At 39.6% G+C, this 17,442-nt stretch overlaps 1 protein-coding gene across 1 annotated transcript; it reads left to right on the top strand.

Annotated features, from left to right (window-relative positions):
* The first annotated feature begins 1,093 nt into the window (after positions 1–1,093).
* On the top strand, positions 1,094–17,299 carry LOC103423836 (MAP3K epsilon protein kinase 1-like). Its single transcript, XM_029091801.2, has 24 exons — positions 1,094–1,392; positions 1,907–2,041; positions 2,395–2,415; positions 2,872–2,945; positions 3,032–3,122; positions 3,209–3,292; positions 3,489–3,590; positions 4,113–4,244; positions 4,524–4,595; positions 4,987–5,090; positions 5,246–5,351; positions 5,466–5,852; positions 6,049–6,384; positions 6,470–6,514; positions 6,885–7,064; positions 7,184–7,267; positions 13,517–13,608; positions 13,703–13,786; positions 14,130–14,977; positions 15,272–15,660; positions 15,748–15,882; positions 16,119–16,525; positions 16,733–16,847; positions 16,925–17,299. Exons 1-24 carry the CDS (start codon positions 1,333–1,335, stop codon positions 17,099–17,101), a joined length of 4,260 nt encoding a protein of 1,419 aa, XP_028947634.1. The 5' UTR covers positions 1,094–1,332; the 3' UTR covers positions 17,102–17,299.
* Positions 17,300–17,442: the final 143 nt, after the last annotated feature.

The following is a 17,442-nucleotide window of genomic DNA, read 5'->3' as shown; positions in this document are numbered from 1 at the left end:
AATTTAAAAAAAAATATTTTTTTTCCTATAAATACCTACACCATTCCTACAACATTAAAAGCTGAAGATAAGAAGTGTCACGTAAATAAGAATCCTATCTAAAATTTGCACAACCAATTACATCTCGACAAGTGACACGCGAAATCCTATCCAAACAATTATTAAGATTACATAAAGATAAGAAATCTGGAGAATTACTCACTTTAGCAACACGTGTCACCAAGGGCGGAGCTACCTAAGGTCCAGATGGGGCATCCGCCCCCACTCATATTTTTGGGCGATGAAAAAAATTGTCATGACAATTAAAACAACAATTAAATTTTTGATTTTGGTTCCGAATATTCCACGTTTTCTAACCTAAATCAAACTCAATTGAACTGGGGGTTTCATAAATAGATTGGATTCAATCGATGAAGTATCATAACTTGATATAAAAATTTTACTCTGCAAAGTATTTTATATGAATTTACTTCATCCATTCGTTTGTGGCAGTACAATTTAAAATTTAACTTTTTAATTTAGAGATTTTTCATTGTACCTGACCCTCAACAACTTAACACCCATTATTTTACTTGGTTGTTTTAGGACTCCCCCAGTCAAAAACATTTATAGCTCCGTCCTTGCGTGTCACTCGAAATCCTATCTGAAAAATTATTAAGATTACATAAAGATAAGAAATGTGGAGAGTTACTCACGTTAGCAACATGTGTCATTCGAAATCATATCCAAAAAATTATTGAGATTATATAAAGATAATAAATTTGGATGCTTATTAATTTGGCGGCAAATGATACTCAAAATATATTCGAAAATATTATTTTAATATAATAGTTTAATTTAATTAAAATAATAAATTATGTTTGGCCTATGATCCATTGGCCTCTCGGTTGGAAACTATTTTTTTTGTCAAAAGGCTATGTTTGTCCTATGGCCCTTTGTCCCCATTAGTTGAAGATGATATAAAATATAGCCTAACATTCTTCATTAAAATATAATTTATTGCAGAGCTAGGTAAGTTTAAGGGGAGCCTTTTGACCCTCCTTCTGTTGAAGATGACATGATGATCATGTCATGTTACCACCACCTTAATCCTAATTCCTAATGATTATGTCATGCTAACACCCTCACTCCCTCCGTACATTCTCTCTCTCTCTCTCTCTCTCTCTCTCTCTCTACGTGTCGGAGCCTTGCTCCCTCCCCTCCCTCCTAGAATTCCGGCAGTCTATCCATTAATGATTCCAATTCCAATTCTGTCCCTCGCTGTAGCTTTACTTGTTCTGATGAACCATCATCTTCTCTAGGGTTTCTCATCGGTAAGCCGTTTCCGCAGAGATGTCTCGGCAAGCGGCGTCGCCTCACTTCCACAAATCCAAGACGCTCGATAACAAATACGTAAGAAAATTCATAGATAGATCAATTTTCCAATTCACAGTTTCTTCCGTAGGCAATGTGTAATTTGTGTTTGGCTGCTTAGAAATGTGACTGAATGAAGATATTGGGATTAGAATGTGCATATGTATGTATGTCGGTTTTGTTCTTTCTCCGCAGTAATTGGTAAATAAATTGAGGGTTAGGGTTTTTGTTTATCAATAGTGTCTGTATTTCGTTCCCTGCATTTTCCTAACTGAGCGTTTCGAGTCGAACTGTTTAGAGGTTACAAATGTTGTGGTTTTCAGCTTCATGGTTTGTTGGTTTTCACTGACACTCCCCTCCATTTGGCTTCCGAGAAACTGGAATGCTTTATTGCTCTAATTCTTAGTCTGGCATTGGCAGAAAACATGTCCAACAAGTTCTCTTTCGAAAAAAAAAAAGATAAATCCATCAACGTCTAGATAAGGTGTTAGGATATCCGGCAAATCTTTTCATGTTATTCGTGTTTTGAATTTTGTGAATATTTTTGGTGTAGATGCTTGGAGATGAGATTGGAAAGGGAGCATACGGTCGAGTTTACAAGGGTTTGGATTTGGAGAATGGGGACTTTGTCGCTATTAAACAAGTTTCTTTGGAGAATATTGCCCAGGAGGATCTCAACGTTATAATGGTTGGACAGCTTTCCCTTGTGTGGTAGTTGTTACATGTTCTTACAAATAACTATGGAGGAAATAGAAATGAAATATCACATTTTTTTGGGGTAGTTCTATGTCAATTAATTGTATATATGTGTATATGTTTGTTTATGTAGATATGGCTCATCTTGAAGGCCATTTGAGAGGATTTAAATTTTTATTATTTTGCAAATTCATAAAAATCAAAATTATGATTTCTTTGTGTTACTCAAGCATACCATATCTCCCGCATATGTTGTTTCCAGTTTACACTACTTTAATTTGGCTCACTGGGTGCTGTTTTTTCTTTTGATTGCTTCTCTGGTCGTACAATGCGGTGACTTTTTAGCAAGAGATTGATTTACTCAAGGTACATTTTCTTTCTTTTTTGTCGTCTTTGCTTTTCTGATGTCAGTTATTTACCTTAAGCTGAACTCTTTTTTTACTATAACTCGTGTCCCATTATTGCATGTCAGCACCTGTTGCAGATCTACTTTCTGAGAATTCTATGTACTTGTGACTCTAGCCTATAGCCGTCCCTCTTATTTTACAAATTTATCCTTCTGTCAGAATCCTGTAAAACAATAGTAGTCAATTCTAGTTTTTGGCAGGTTTTCTTCTTGTTGATTAAAGTTTTTGTGAAAGCTGATTGAAATTTTGGCCCCTGTCAACACGTTCCACTGTATACAGTGGTTTGATGCATTTCTTCTGAAATGCTGTTGCTGAGTTTCCCTTTGCTAACCTGCTAACACCAGACATTCTGAATGCCTTTGGAATGAGATGCATGCTGAGTGCAATGCTTAGGGAATTAAATTCACTTTTGCAGAATTTAAATCACAAAAACATTGTGAAGTACCTTGGATCCTTAAAGACAAAGACTCATCTTCACATAATCCTAGAGTAAGTGAGCTCGTAATTTTTCTCCAATATTTCATGTGGAAACTCTATTGAGAAAACTGTGTGATGTTTGATTGCTATACTTGTAGATATGTGGAGAATGGCTCACTTGCAAACATTATCAAGCCAAACAAATTTGGACCTTTCCCAGAATCATTGGTAGCTGTGTACATTGCTCAGGTTCTGTAATATCCTTGCAGTTTGTTATTTGTATGTGTAGGCGCATGCAAGTTAGATATTTGGACTTGAAATTCGTTATGATACAGGTTCTGGAGGGGTTAGTATATTTACATGAACAGGGCGTAATCCATCGGGATATCAAGGGTGCAAATATATTGACAACTAAAGAGGTGACTTACATGTGTATTTCTCATTTTTTTTAGACGAGTTTTCATAGATGGTTACCATCATGTTCTTGTAAAGTATTTGTTCCATCAGGATATCAAGGGTGCAAAGATATTGATCTACCATCTGTTGCTTGTGTACCTTTTCCTTTTTAGTAATAACTTATTGTATTTCTTGATCTGTATGAGGCATCCTTTTCAGGGACTTGTGAAACTAGCTGATTTCGGTGTTGCGACAAAACTGACTGAGGCGGATGCTAATACACATTCAGTTGTTGGAACACCATATTGGATGGCCCCAGAGGTATTATTTTTTTTCTTTTCCTTTTTTTTCTCCTTCTTTTTTGATGTTGAGAAGAAAGATACTTGTACAGGCAATTCCTCCTGCCATATGGAATTTCCACATTTGTGCACCTCCTGGAACCACATAAAGTGCACCCTTTTCTCTAGCTCTGTTAGGCCCATACACTCCAAACAACCACCAATCTTACCATTATTCCCTGTAATAACTTTTTGGTTGAAACAGAGCCAACTCATTACCATCGCAACTGGAGGCATTTCATAGTTGCTAATTATTATACTAATTAATCAAAATAATAATCAAGGAAGAAGGCCTGCCTTTAGGATATGGGAGCAAGAGGAACTCAGTATTTGTTTTGTTAAAACTAGCATGATCATGCATGCCAGGGCACGAATGCAAGCAGGCAAATGAAATTGTTTTTTGCATGACACGCAGACTGTGTGCTGGAAAAAAATAATGATTTTGATCCAGTAATGAAGATGCGAATGAGAGGCCTTAATTTGATGGAATTGAACTGTCTTTTAGGTGATTGAAATGTCGGGGGTTTGTGCTGCTTCAGACATTTGGAGTGTTGGGTGCACTGTTATTGAACTTCTTACATGCGTACCTCCTTACTATGATCTACAGCCTATGCCAGCACTGTTTCGTATTGTTCAGGTGTGTTTAACTTTCATTTATTCCCTAATTTGCTCCATTTGTTTGGCATACTCTCTTTTGAGGAGGAGCAAAGGTGCATTACTGCTGATTTTGAAGTGATCATTCATATCTGGTACCCCTCAAAATTGTGTCAGCTTGCAGTTTGAAGCTTTTTCTTGCCCCCTGCCTTTATTCTTGTCATATGTAAACAATTCCCAATAATGCTCATTTTCTTAACATTGAGTGGCAGCGTTGACAGTTTTGTTCTTTTCTTGTTTCCCTTTGCCTCAATTCTTTCAGGATGAGCGTCCTCCCATACCTGACAGCCTATCTCTGGACATTACTGATTTTCTGGGTCAGTGCTTTAAGAAGGTGAGGCAGAGATATTCTTGCTTACTACTCCATTGTTCTTTTCTGAGCTTCGTAAGTATTTTAAGTCCACAGATAGATGGTCAAGTTTCATGGAATTTAGATTTAGAATTTCTTACCTTGTTATCATTGTCCTCTGTCTTGTATTACGCATTATTTGGATCATAAAAAATAATGAGGTGATTTCAGGTATAAACAAACTTATATCCTTGTCCAGCCTTGCATTACATATAAAAAAAGGATAAGAAATTTATTAGGTGTTTCACAGGGAGATTATTTTGGGTTAACTTGTTGCCCTAAGTCTTAGCCTTGATGGAATCTTTCGTGAACTACTCAAAGTGGGTTATTTGTAACTTAATTATATTCATCTATAGCGTTTTTGTTTCCTATCTAGGATGCTAGGCATCGGCCAGATGCAAAGACATTGCTTTCTCACCCTTGGATACAAAACTGCCGGCGAGCATTGCAATCTTCAATTCGTCATAGTGGAACTCTAAGGTTGGTGTATGAAGTTCATCTACACAGTTTTTTTTTTCTGGGCTGTCTTGGCTTCTTTTGTAGTATTTTTCACTAGATGTTCTCTTATTAGAGCTTTTAGCTTATTCGGATTGTTGTTTGGTAATTCATTTTAAAAAAACCCAGTTGTTTTGCAGAAAAGATGCTTCAATAGATGCAGAAATTTCCAATGGAGATAATCAGGGCTCTAGTGGACGTCCTTCTGCAGAGAAAGTTGAAGCAGCTGCTTCGACCATTAAAGCAGTGAGAGTCCTTGCCTTTTCACAAACTACAGGCTTAATTTTTCGGTAGAGTTCTTTAATTTAAGCTTTTGAGTTTTCTTGTATTACCAGTGACTTGGATCTTTTTGAACTTCAGGACTCTAGGAAAGAATTATTATCAACTGAGGTTTCTGATATGGGAAAATCTGATGATGACACTGCTTCAGATGTAAAATCTGTTGAGGAGAAGACGGATAATTTAGAAGATGATCTGACAGATCAAGTTCCCACATTAGCTATCCATGAAAAGTCATCTTTGCAAAATGGTTCTGGCATAATATCTTTTAAGGAATTGGCTGCCTCTGAGCCAACTGAGCTTGACGAGCCACCACATACTAGCAACCATGATGCAGTGCTGGTGAATGGTGAGGTCAGATCTCCTGAATTAATGACTAAAAATATAAGTGCCAAACAAGGAGGAAAAGGTGTTGGTTATAGAGCATTCGGTTTCGGAACAAGAAATCAGGATAGTAGTTTTCAAAAGGTGAGATTGCAGTAGTTGATGTTGATTTTTGTCAAACTACTTGCTGGTCATATTATGCGTGGTGTTGGTTTGGTGGTATCTATTTTGGGTAATATTTATTGTTGTCACATTTTGAAGTCCTGTGTAGAGATTGTTCCTACTTTACCTTCAATCTCTCATATCTCTTAATCCTAGATTTGTGTCTGTCATTTTGAAGGCTGCCAAGATGCCAGTTTCTTTGGGAGGTAATGAACTCAGTAAATTTAGTGATACTCCGGGAGATGCTTCCTTGGATGATCTGTTTCATCCATTGGATAAGCATCCAGAGGATAGGGCAACTGAGGCTTCGACATCTGCATCTATGTCACATTCAAACCAAGGGAATACACCTGGGAATGATGCTGGGAAAGGCGACCTGGCTACAAAGTTGAGAGCTACAATTGCTCAAAAACAAATGGAGAGTGAAATGGGTCAGGCTAATGGCAGTGGTGGCAACCTGTTACAGCTTATGATGGGTGTTCTCAAAGATGATGTGATTGATATTGGTGGTTTGGTATGTTTCAAATGTTGAGTCCTTTTTTTAATTTGTTGACTCATCATCTCTGACACCTTTTACTATATATGTTTCTGTGTATTAGGTTTTCGACGAAAAGATGCCTGGAGAAAACCTATTTCCCCTACAGGTATTCACATTTCTTTTGTGGTTTTCTCCCGCAGATTTAAGGATCTGTGATAATTTTCCTTTTTCTTATATGGAGTGCATTAAATTCTAACTATCTACAAGTCTCTGAAGAATTTATGACTATAAATCTGCACCTCTGAGGTTAACAATTGCAGATGTTTTGAGTCTCATTTTTTTTGGGATAAGAAACAGGAATGTATGAAAGATACAGTAACTTTATTATCACTCTCAAATGAGTGACATTGGTGCAGTGTTGTGCCGTAAAGTATCTGCTGCACAAATTGTAAAGCAGAAGCATCACACCAATCCTATATGTATTTGTCTGCCTTTTGTTGACGTGGAAATAATTTCTGCTATTTCTTGTTTGGTAGGCTGTTGAGTTCAGCCGGTTGGTTGGGTCATTGAGACCAGATGAAACAGAAGATGTTATTGTCTCTGCCTGTCAGAAACTCATTGCTATCTTCCATCAGCGCCCAGAGCAGAAAATTGTTTTTGTTACCCAGCATGGTTTGATCCCTCTAGTGGAATTGCTTGAAGTACCTAAAACTCGAGTATGTGGATCCTTTTTTTACCTCTCTGGTCATGTTAATGAGAAATACAAAAGATGGATGCCCACTTTTCAATTAGCTTTATGATAGCTGTATGTGATTGTTGTTTCCCACTTTTGCAGGTTATATGTTCTGTGCTTCAAATTATAAATCAGATAATCAAAGATAATACTGATTTCCAAGAAAATGCTTGTCTCGTGGGTTTGGTGAGTTTTAATGTTTTGTTATTCTGCAGTTGCATCTTGCTTGTCTCTGACCATGGCAGTAGGACTGATATTGGCAGCACTGAAAAGTGAATCAGTTTTCTTTACAAGCACACACATCTTTTTTTTTTTGAGAAGAAACAATTTTATTAAAGAATAGAGAAAAACACAGAAGTGGATAAGAAGTCCACCAACAAATTAGAAAGGAAAATCCTAATAGGAATTGGCTACAGTAGCCAATTCTAGACCAAGCTCACTTAACTGCTGCTAACAAATCCCACAGTATTTGAGATAGAGAGCAATTATTAAACTCTTTAGTAACCGAAGCCCAAAAAGATGCCCAATATTTAACTCTCCCCCAAAGTACTTCTGCCCCCACTCCAGTATAGTCTTCAAAAATCCTTTTGTTGCGTTCCAGCCATATATTCCAGAAAATTGCCGATACCAGGCAACCCCACAAAGCTTTGGATTTTTTCCCTTTTCCAAGTGCCTTGAAATTGGTGCTTAGTAGCTCAAAACACCCTTTAGGAATGACCCAACTTACTTTAACCTCCTGAAACAGTTTCCACCACAGTTGTATCGAGTAGGAGCAATGAAGAAAGATGTGATTTACACTCTCCTCCTTAGCTTTACATAAACTACACCAATGTGGGGATAAACACATCATAGGGTTTCTCCTTTGAATTTTGTCGCAAGTGTTGAGACTCCCATTGGCCACAAGCCATACAAGTATTTTAACCTTCGGAGGAACTTTTGATTTCCAAATCTGAGAGTAGGGTGGATAATAGTGCACAATCCCATTGTTGCTCAGTAATGACCGATAGGATTTGCATGTGAACAAACCTGAAGTTTCTAGGTTCCACCTTCTGTTATCCATTTTTGATGGAGACAAGCGAACCACTTCCACTTTCTGTAATAAGCTGGCCGCCTCTTCTATCTCCATCTCATTCAGATTTCTCCTAAAATCAAAGTTCCAACTCAAGGAACTTGACAAAGCTTCCACAAAGCTAGATATGTTATGATTATGCTTCCTCGATAATAAGAATAATCTGGGGAATTGCTCCTTCAGCGGTCCCCCTACTAACCACCCATCCTCCCAAAACCTAACCCTCTCTCCATTGCCCACCTCAAACTTGCAACAACTAAGAAACTGATGAGCACCACTCGAAATGTCTTTCCATGGGCTACGACTTGAAACCCTCCTTGGAGGAAGTACATTCCATCCATTAACTTGTAGCCCATACTTGTTTTTTATCACCTTGTGCCATAAGGAATGAGACTCCCTTGGGAATCTCCACAACCACTTAGCCAATAGTGCTTCGTTCTGATTCCTCAAATTCCCCACCCCTAGACCTCCTTCCTCCTTGTTTTTAGTAACTAACTCCCATTTGACCCAATGGGTTTTCTTACCTTCCTCCACGCCTTCCCAGAGAAACCCTTTCATTAATTTTTCTAGACGTCTTCTTACCCCACAGGGAATTTTGAACAATGACATATAGTAAATCGGCAAGCTTCCCAAGACTGATTGAATTAGAGTTAATCTACCTCCTCTGGATAGGAAAGCCTTCTTCCAACTTTGAAGTCTTCTTTCCATTGTTTCTACCACTGGATCCCAAAACCTTATAGCTTTTGGCCTTCCCCCAAGGTGAAATCCCAGATACTTTATAGGCCAACATCCTACCTCGCAACCCCAAGAATCTGCCATCCTATTTAATTTCTCACTTTCTGAATTTATTCCTGCCAAAAAGCACTTCGCTTTGTTGATTTTCAGTCCTGAGACTGAACAGAATAAGTTGAGCACTTGTAATAGGTTGTTCCAAACTTCCTCATCTTCCGTCAAAAAGAATATGGTGTCGTCTGCAAATTGAAGATGAGAGATCTCCACCTTTTCTTGCCCGATACACAAACCTTTGATGAGATCATTTTCTTGAGCCTTCTCCATTAACCTGCTCAAAACATCGACTACTAAGGTGAAGAGAAAGGGTGATAGTGGGTCACCTTGTCTTAGTCCTCTTGAAGCTTGAAATTTTCCCCTAGGCCTCCCATTGATCAAAACAGAAAAATTTGCAGAGCATAAACATCCTTGCATCCATTTCCTCCATCTATTGCCAAAACCTTTTCTTTGTAGTACTTCTTCCAGAAATCTCCATTCAACATGATCATACGCTTTTTCAAAGTCGATCTTGAGCACCAATCCCTTCTCTTTTTTCTGCCTTATCTCTTCTACCACTTCATTTGCAATGAGGACTGCATCCAAAATTTGTCGATCCTTAACAAACGCCCCCTGATGTGGGGAGACAGTGGTAACCAAAACCTCCTTCAATCTTGAAGCCAGTGTTTTCGCTATGATTTTATACAATCCAGTTACTAAGCTGATGGGCCTATAGTCCGTCACCTTCAAAGAATCTGACTTCTTTGGGATTAGGCAAATGAATGTTTCGTTCGTCACTGCATTTATTATCCCTTTCTCAAAGAATTCCTCCATGATCTTCATTATATCTTCCTTCAAAATATCCCAGCCAATGCCGTTTGTCTAGCCTCAGGAAAGATATCTTCGCAACCTGTAGAGCATAAAAATCTGTCTAATCTTCGACACACAGGTTCTTCTCTGAGATTTGACCAAGTGAACTGTGCATTGAGTAGATCCAAATCCTTGAGTTCTGTCTCTCGAATGAAATCATTAAAATTCCTCATGCTTTTGGTTAGCCTCCCCCCGTTTGATTTCTCATTTATAAATCTAACCACGTTAAAATCTCCTCCTATACACCATCTTGTTCCACACATACCATAAAGTCCCGCCAATTCTTCCCAAAACTCCCTCCGCTCTCTATTTTTACATGGACCATAGACTCCGGATAGCCACCACTCCATCCCATTGGGAGCCTTAATTTTTATTGATGCAGAGAAAACACCGACCAAAGATTCGGTTACAGAAATGTGTTTTGTGTTCCAAATTACAGCTATGCCCCCTGAGCTTCCTTGAGCAGGGACAAAAATCCACTCTTTATATCTGCTTCCCCACACGCTAGCCACAAGACTTCTATCAATCACTGATTTCTTAGTTTCTTGTAGTATGATGATGTCCAGCTGTAACCGTTGGAATTGTTTTTTCAATGTTAGCCTCTTCCGTGTACTTCCCAATCCTCTAACATTCCAACTAATTATCTTCATTAACACTACTAGTGCCCCTGTGAAGTTTGTTTTCTCCCTTACAACCACCCTCTCCTTTGCCTCTTCTGACTTTCCCATTCTTCGTTTCTTGGAATAGAGACCTTTTCAACGGAAACAAGGAAACCTTCATTTTAGACAAAAATTTGGAACTTAGATGTTTGGCCTCACGATTGGCTGATGCTCCTGCCAATTTTTTCCTTCTACTGTACTTTAATAATTTCTTGTTTTTTCCTATTTCCTCAGTAACAGACTGCTCCTCGTGATTGGTTGCCTCCTCCAACTTTGTCACTGCTTCCAAATTTGAATCAATGAAGAGGTTGTGGAGGTCCTCACAGGATAATTCAAAATCGTCAGATCTTTCTTTTTCCTCTTGAGAGTAAGCATCCTCCTCCCCATCAGCGACAGAAGATTGAGCGAAGAAATCTTCGTCGTCACTGTCTAACAATTGAACCGAATCCATGCCAAAATCCTCCAACCTTCTCCACCATTGATTTGCTGAATTCTTCTCACTCGACCCGCCCGGTGATCGGACAATGTTATCATCGGCCTCACACTCCAGGTCTTCCTCTGATTCACTAGCTGAATCGTTGAATGTGAGGTTAGAAGACAAGGCTTCCATCGGACTAGGCCATTCTAGATGATTCTGACAAGAGCCAAAATCATGTGGTAGAAGAAGCTTTAGCCGCTTTCCGCCCCTGTCGTGTTGTCCAAATCTCCCAAAGAAACTCGAACTTATGCTCCAGGAAGGTCTGATTGGAGCGCCTGCTGCGTAGAACTCCATGGCCCGAAGTTGCTGGGGATCGCCCAAAGCCATATACTGTGGCGCAGTATTCCTTATAGTTGGCAGCCTTAGATCCGCAAGCGGGTTCGAAAACGTTAAAGACTTACACAGAAAGACCATTTCGGATTGATGATGAGATCTCAGCCCGTGAGTAGTTAGGGTGATTGGGCCACCGCCAGACCCATTCCAATGTAGGTCGAAGCCCACCGAATTACCATTTATAATTGTAAATAAATGTTTGGCAGCCATAGGCCCGCTCACCACAATGTTATCTCCAATATTTGGGCTTTGTGGATCAAGGCCCGCCACTCCATCAAGTTTAATTGGAAAAAAGTTGTTTTTATTGGGCCTGCTCCCGTCACATGGATCTACACTATTTCTAGTGAATATCTCCACTCTTGTTCCATTAAAATACTCCCCTCCTGTTGAAATATGTGCCTCCTCTATACTAGAGCCACCGCCATCCTCTTTCCCATCTAATTCCAAGCTTTTGCTTTTACCCGGAGAAATCATGATACTGGAGCTTCCTTCCAAATTCGAAATCATTAAAAACTCATTTACCGCCGCTTCTATTGATTGACTCGCCGTAGCTGTCCCGTCCTGTTCTTGAGATGGCGTCCCACGCTCACTTTCAGGAAAAGTAAGGTCATAGAGTGGGTTTGCATGCTCCTCGTAACTCGCGCCCACAGTCACAGACCTGTTGTGATCATGCTTTCTGTCACATCCGATGGTGACTGGGCAGTCGAAGACGCCGATTCGGAAGCTAGCGCAAGTCCCCGTCGCGTGAGCTGCCTTTCCAAGCTCAGCCGTCGCCGGATGATGTATTCCAGAAATCCTTTGTAATTGCTGATCCTTTTTCAGAGACCCAACTAAAGATTCCGATTTACCCCGATCTTCAGCCGAAAGCATAGGTCTTTTTGCTGGCGTTAATTGCCGGATCCTTACCCTGAAGACTAGGTCTCCGTCAGCCACTTCTACTACCTCAGGGATGAAACCAGTGAAGTTGATTTTTAGTTTTATCTTTGCTTCAAGCAGAAAACCGAAACTAGTGGTTGCTTGGTCAATGTCCGCCAGACCTCCGCAAGCCTCACCAATATCCTTGAAGAATTTTTTGGTCCAAAGATGCGGTGGTAAACCTTCCAATGCAACCCAACCTCCATAACTGACCGCCAGTCTTTTATTTGAATTCAAACTCTCCCACCACCCCGCCAGTTCCACCTCGGGATACTCCTTCATGGCTATAGCTCCAAGTAGTGCAATTTTTTTTGCTTCCTCCTCGTTCTGGCAAACAAACAGTGCTTTGTTGCATTGAAATGGCGAGAGTCTGATGTCCGTTCCCAGAAGATTTCGAAGTGAGGTCTCCACCTCCCTCCAGGATTGATGCACCACCTTTCTTTCACAGACTACAACACTTCCCCAACTGAAAGATTCTTTAGAGCAAGTCCTCTGATTCCAAGTGTATTCTTTCCAAAAATCCTCTCTGGCACTCCGTGTGGATTCCTCAGTTGACGTCGACTTGCCTCCAATGACTGCATCCCTGTATGAGCCCTGAAAGCCGCCGCCCAAAAGATTTCTCCTAGGCTTAGTTCCAACCCGATTCACCTTCCTCATTGTAGCCCCCGTCTTCTTTCCCCCTCGCAGGATCTCAGACATCAGCTCTTCCAGATTCCTCCATCCAATGCCTTTAAAACCTTTCGGAACGAAGATATTTCTGACAAAACCATCCTTTTCAGTTTTGGAAAGAACAAGGACCTCCCCGTTTCTGTTCTGAAATCCTTCAACCCAAAACTGATAGTTGTGACCCTTGTATTTTCTGAAGAAGTTCAGTCCGCCCGTGTCAATGGCCGCCTTTAACTGATCAGTGATCCATGCTGCACAACCCAAGTCAAAAGATATCTGATATCCTCTGGCTCTCGTTCTCTCTGTTACCCTAATCCTCTCGCCAAAAGACTTCTCTTCGATCTCTAAAATGAAAACCTTGTGCTCAACTTTAAAATCCCTGGACAAGTGTCTGTAGCTCATCTTGCCTTATCTCTTCATGATCAAAAGCTCTTATTACTGAAGAATATACTTGTCAATGATGCCATATTCAACTGCCTCACTTGGACTAAAATATTTTGGACGCCTAATGTCTGCTTCAATTTGCTCAGTTGACTTTCCAATTACACAAGCACACACATCTTGTTTGTTTATTCCCTCTATCTTGGTCTTTTATCTCTATCTGAGAGTTGTATGGTCTAGACATTCGTGTTAGGTATTAGTTATGCAGCTTTAATTCTTATTGCTAACTTATATGACAGATCCCAGTGATAATGAGCTTTGCGGTTCCTAATCATTCCCGGGAAATTCGTATGGAAGCAGCTTATTTCTTACAGCAACTTTGTCAGTCAAGGTTGTGCTCCCTTCTGTAGTTAGTCATAGTTTTCTTCCATAATTATTCACCAGAAAATCGAGCTTGAGGTTGACATCGAGGATTTTTTGTGCAGCGCCTTGACATTGCAAATGTTCATAGCTTGCCGTGGAATACCTGTTTTGGTGGGCTTTTTAGAGGCTGACTATGCAAAATTCAGGTTGGTACTTAGTAGGTTTCCCTGTTTGTTGCTGTTAATTTGTTAGGTCAATTTCGATAGTTTACAAACAATGACACAAGTACTTTGAAGTAACCTAATAAAAAATTAGCTAACTTTCTGTGGCCTCCCTCTCTTCAAGTGGGGTGGGGTGGTTATTCTCATGGAAGTAATGCCAGAGGACATTTTTAATTGTTTGAAACCTGAACTCCTGTTTTGAAGTAATCAGACCATTTGGCTGTGAGGATTGCTTGTGACTGAATAACAAATGTATTCTGTTTTCAATCTTATTATGGATAGTTAAGAATACTTCTGTCAAATTTTTATTAGACTTCTTTCTATCCAGGGAAATGGTTCATCTAGCAATTGATGGTATGTGGCAAGTCTTTAAGCTTCAGCGGTCAACTCCTAGAAATGATTTTTGTCGCATAGCCGCAAAGAATGGAATACTCCTGAGGCTCATTAACACCCTTCATAGCTTGAATGAGGCAACCCGCCTAGCTTCCATATCTGCCGGGGGTGGATTTCCACTAGAAGGTTCAGCTCAGCGCCCACGGTCTGGTTCATTAGATTCTGGTCATCCGATTTTTTCTCAGAGTGACACACCGCTTCCTACAACTGATCAACATGATCCCTCCAAGGTTAGACATGGAATGATTGATTTTCATTTGTCAACTGGAACAGCAGAACCTGCATGGGCTTCAACTTCAAACTCTCAAAGATCAGATGCCGATCAATCAGATCCAAGATATCTTCATCTAGATACTGATAGAGCTCAATCTAGCAATGTGGTAGTGGAAGCTTCAGTTCCTTCTAAATTGACAGACTCATCATCAGTAGACAAAGTAGTAAATATTACAACCAAGGAACCTTCAACTAGCTCTCGAGATCTAGACCTCAGGCAGCAGCGACCTGCCAATTCTTCTAGTAGGGCATCCACAGATAGACCTCCAAAAATGATGGAAGGTACATCAAATGGGTTTTCAACAACAGTAACTACTCAACAGGAGCAAGTTCGTCCCCTTCTTAGCTTGTTAGATAAAGAGCCTCCTTCCAGACGCTTTTCTGGTCAGCTCGAGTATGTACGCCACCTGCCAGGTTTGGAGAGACATGAAAGTATATGGCCCCTTTTACATGCTTCTAATGAAAAGAAGACAAATGGAGAATTAGATTTCCTGATGGCCGAATTTGCTGGTAACAGTCTTTATCTAATTAGTCGTTAACTTTATAACCTGTAAACAAGTCTGTCATTAGGAATCTTCAAGTTTTATATTCTGTGAACTATATAGTGACCGGCTCTATTCGTGTTAGGACCTAATGAATCAAATACAAGTTTTTCTCCCACTCCTATTGAACACAATTGTACCAAAAATCAATTTTAGTTGCTTTCTTTTTCCATAATGTTTTTTACTTACTTATAGCCCTGGAAATTAGGTGGGCCTATTTCATCTGTTCCCATGTATAATTGATTTCTTCATTATTTTGCAGACGTCTCTCAACGTGGTAGAGAAAATGGGAATGTTGATTCCACTGCTAGAATTTCTCATAAAACGATAAATAAAGAGATGGGAACACTAGCATCTATCAAAGGAGCTGCTTCCACCTCTGGCATAGCATCTCAGACAGCATCTGGAGTACTTTCTGGTTCTGGAGTTCTAAATGCTAGACCAGGCAGTGCAACATCATCAGGTTTACTTTCCCACATGGTTTCAACATTGAATGCAGATGTTGCGAGGGAATACCTAGAAAAGGTGGCTGATCTTCTGCTTGAGTTTGCACAGGCAGATACTACTGTAAAGTCATACATGTGTAGCCAAAGTTTGCTCAGCCGTCTCTTCAAGATGTTCAATAGGGTGGAGCCCCCTATTCTTTTGAAGGTACTTTCAAAAAGTTCCATTAATCCAACTCATCATTGATTTATGTTATTGTAACCTTGATAATGTTGGTGCTCTGTCATTGTACAGATACTGAAGTGTGTAAACCATTTGTCAACTGATCCAAACTGCTTAGAGAATCTTCAGCGGGCAGAAGCAATTAAATATTTGATTCCAAATCTGGAACTTAAAGAAGGAGCTCTTGTATCTCAAATACATCATGAGGTGGGCAATCTTTCCTATTTTGTAACGTTAACAATAGATTGTTGGCTAGTAAGCTGTGCATCTTACTGTTGTCGTTGATTGAAACGAAATATGTGTGACCCCCTTCTGTCCTTAAATGTGGAGTATTTTAGTCTGTGCGGATATTAACTCTACATAGAATGTTGATGATAAGAAAGGAAACTTCTTAACATAAAATGACTTGAGTTTTAACTGCGTTGTTCTCATATTTTTTCTAGGTACTCAATGCCCTGTTCAATCTGTGTAAGATTAACAAGAGAAGACAGGAACAAGCAGCTGAGATTGGAATAATTCCACACTTAATGCACTTTATTGAGTCTAATTCTCCTTTGAAACAATATGCGTTGCCTTTACTGTGTGATATGGCTCATGCATCACGTAATTCGAGGGAGCAACTAAGGGCTCATGGTGGGTTGGATGTTTACCTAAGCCTTCTTGAGGATGAACTTTGGTCTGTGACTGCATTGGATTCGATTGCTGTGTGCTTGGCTCATGACAATGACAACCGGAAGGTGGAACAAGCATTATTGAAAAAGGATGCAGTTCAGAAATTGGTGAAATTCTTCCAGTGCTGTCCAGAACAGTATTTCGTGCACATATTGGAGCCTTTTTTGAAAATTATCACGTATGCGATTACATATCTACTCTATTTACTTAAAATTGATTACTGTCTTTTTAACCTTCTGCATATAAACTTATTGATTGATTATAATTGGCAGTTGAAATTTCAACCCTTTTTCATGTGTCTGTCTGGAAGATTTCATTATCTTTAGGTTTACAAAACTCCCCTTTTTCCTTTGTGGACATAACGACTGCTTCTCTTCTTTTGCAGGAAATCATCTCGAATTAATACAACGTTAGCTGTTAATGGTTTGACACCGCTGCTTATCACAAGACTCGACCATCAGGATGCTATTGCCCGTCTAAATCTTCTTAAACTGATAAAGGTTTGGGAATCATTTACTATTCCAGAAGCTATTAATTTGCTTCCGATTGTTAATGTTATTATAAATCTGACTGGCAGGCTGTTTATGAGCACCACCCGCGGCCAAAGCAATTGATTGTGGAGAATGATCTGCCTCAGAAGCTTCAAAATCTAATAGAAGAACGCAGAGATGGGCAAAGATTGGGTGGCCAAGTGTTGGTAAAACAAATGGCTACTTCGCTGCTTAAGGCACTACATATTAACACCGTCCTGTAGATTCAGCCCGGCTCCGCTCTATTTCTTTTTTGACATTGTAGATTGGATTCTTTTGGGAAAGTGTATTTATGGGTTTTTTTTTGTTCCGAAGTTTTAGTTTCATCTTATTGTGTTTGGTGAGGGACGGTGGCCATTGAGCTGCTTTGATTGGCGTTGTTTATTTGGTTTACATATAAAAGTTGTCCATGTTTTGTTTTCCTTTTCTCTCAACCCCTTGGTTTGTGGTTTGTACAAACAATTCAGAGGTATTTTGATCACCTGAATAGTGACAATTTGATTACCGATATTCGCCTATGGATGCATTAAAATTTGGTCAATTTAGAATAGAAAATTTTAATGAA

The sequence above is a fragment of the Malus domestica genome, chromosome 13 (genome assembly GCF_042453785.1).
Source record: "Malus domestica chromosome 13, GDT2T_hap1".
Lineage (NCBI taxonomy): Eukaryota > Viridiplantae > Streptophyta > Magnoliopsida > Rosales > Rosaceae > Malus > Malus domestica.
The sequence above is the reverse complement of the archived record's forward strand: the minus strand, read 5'-3'. Positions and strand labels throughout refer to the sequence as shown.

Excerpts from the sequence above, each read along its gene's own strand:
- LOC103423836 (XM_029091801.2), top strand. The coding sequence starts at position 1,333 with ATGTCTCGGCAAGCGGCGTCGCCTCACTTCCACAAATCCAAGACGCTC. Across the intron at positions 3,591-4,112 it reads CATATTGGATGGCCCCAGAG|GTGATTGAAATGTCGGGGGT; the intron begins GTATTATTTTTT and ends ACTGTCTTTTAG. Across the intron at positions 14,978-15,271 it reads CCTGATGGCCGAATTTGCTG|ACGTCTCTCAACGTGGTAGA; the intron begins GTAACAGTCTTT and ends ATTATTTTGCAG.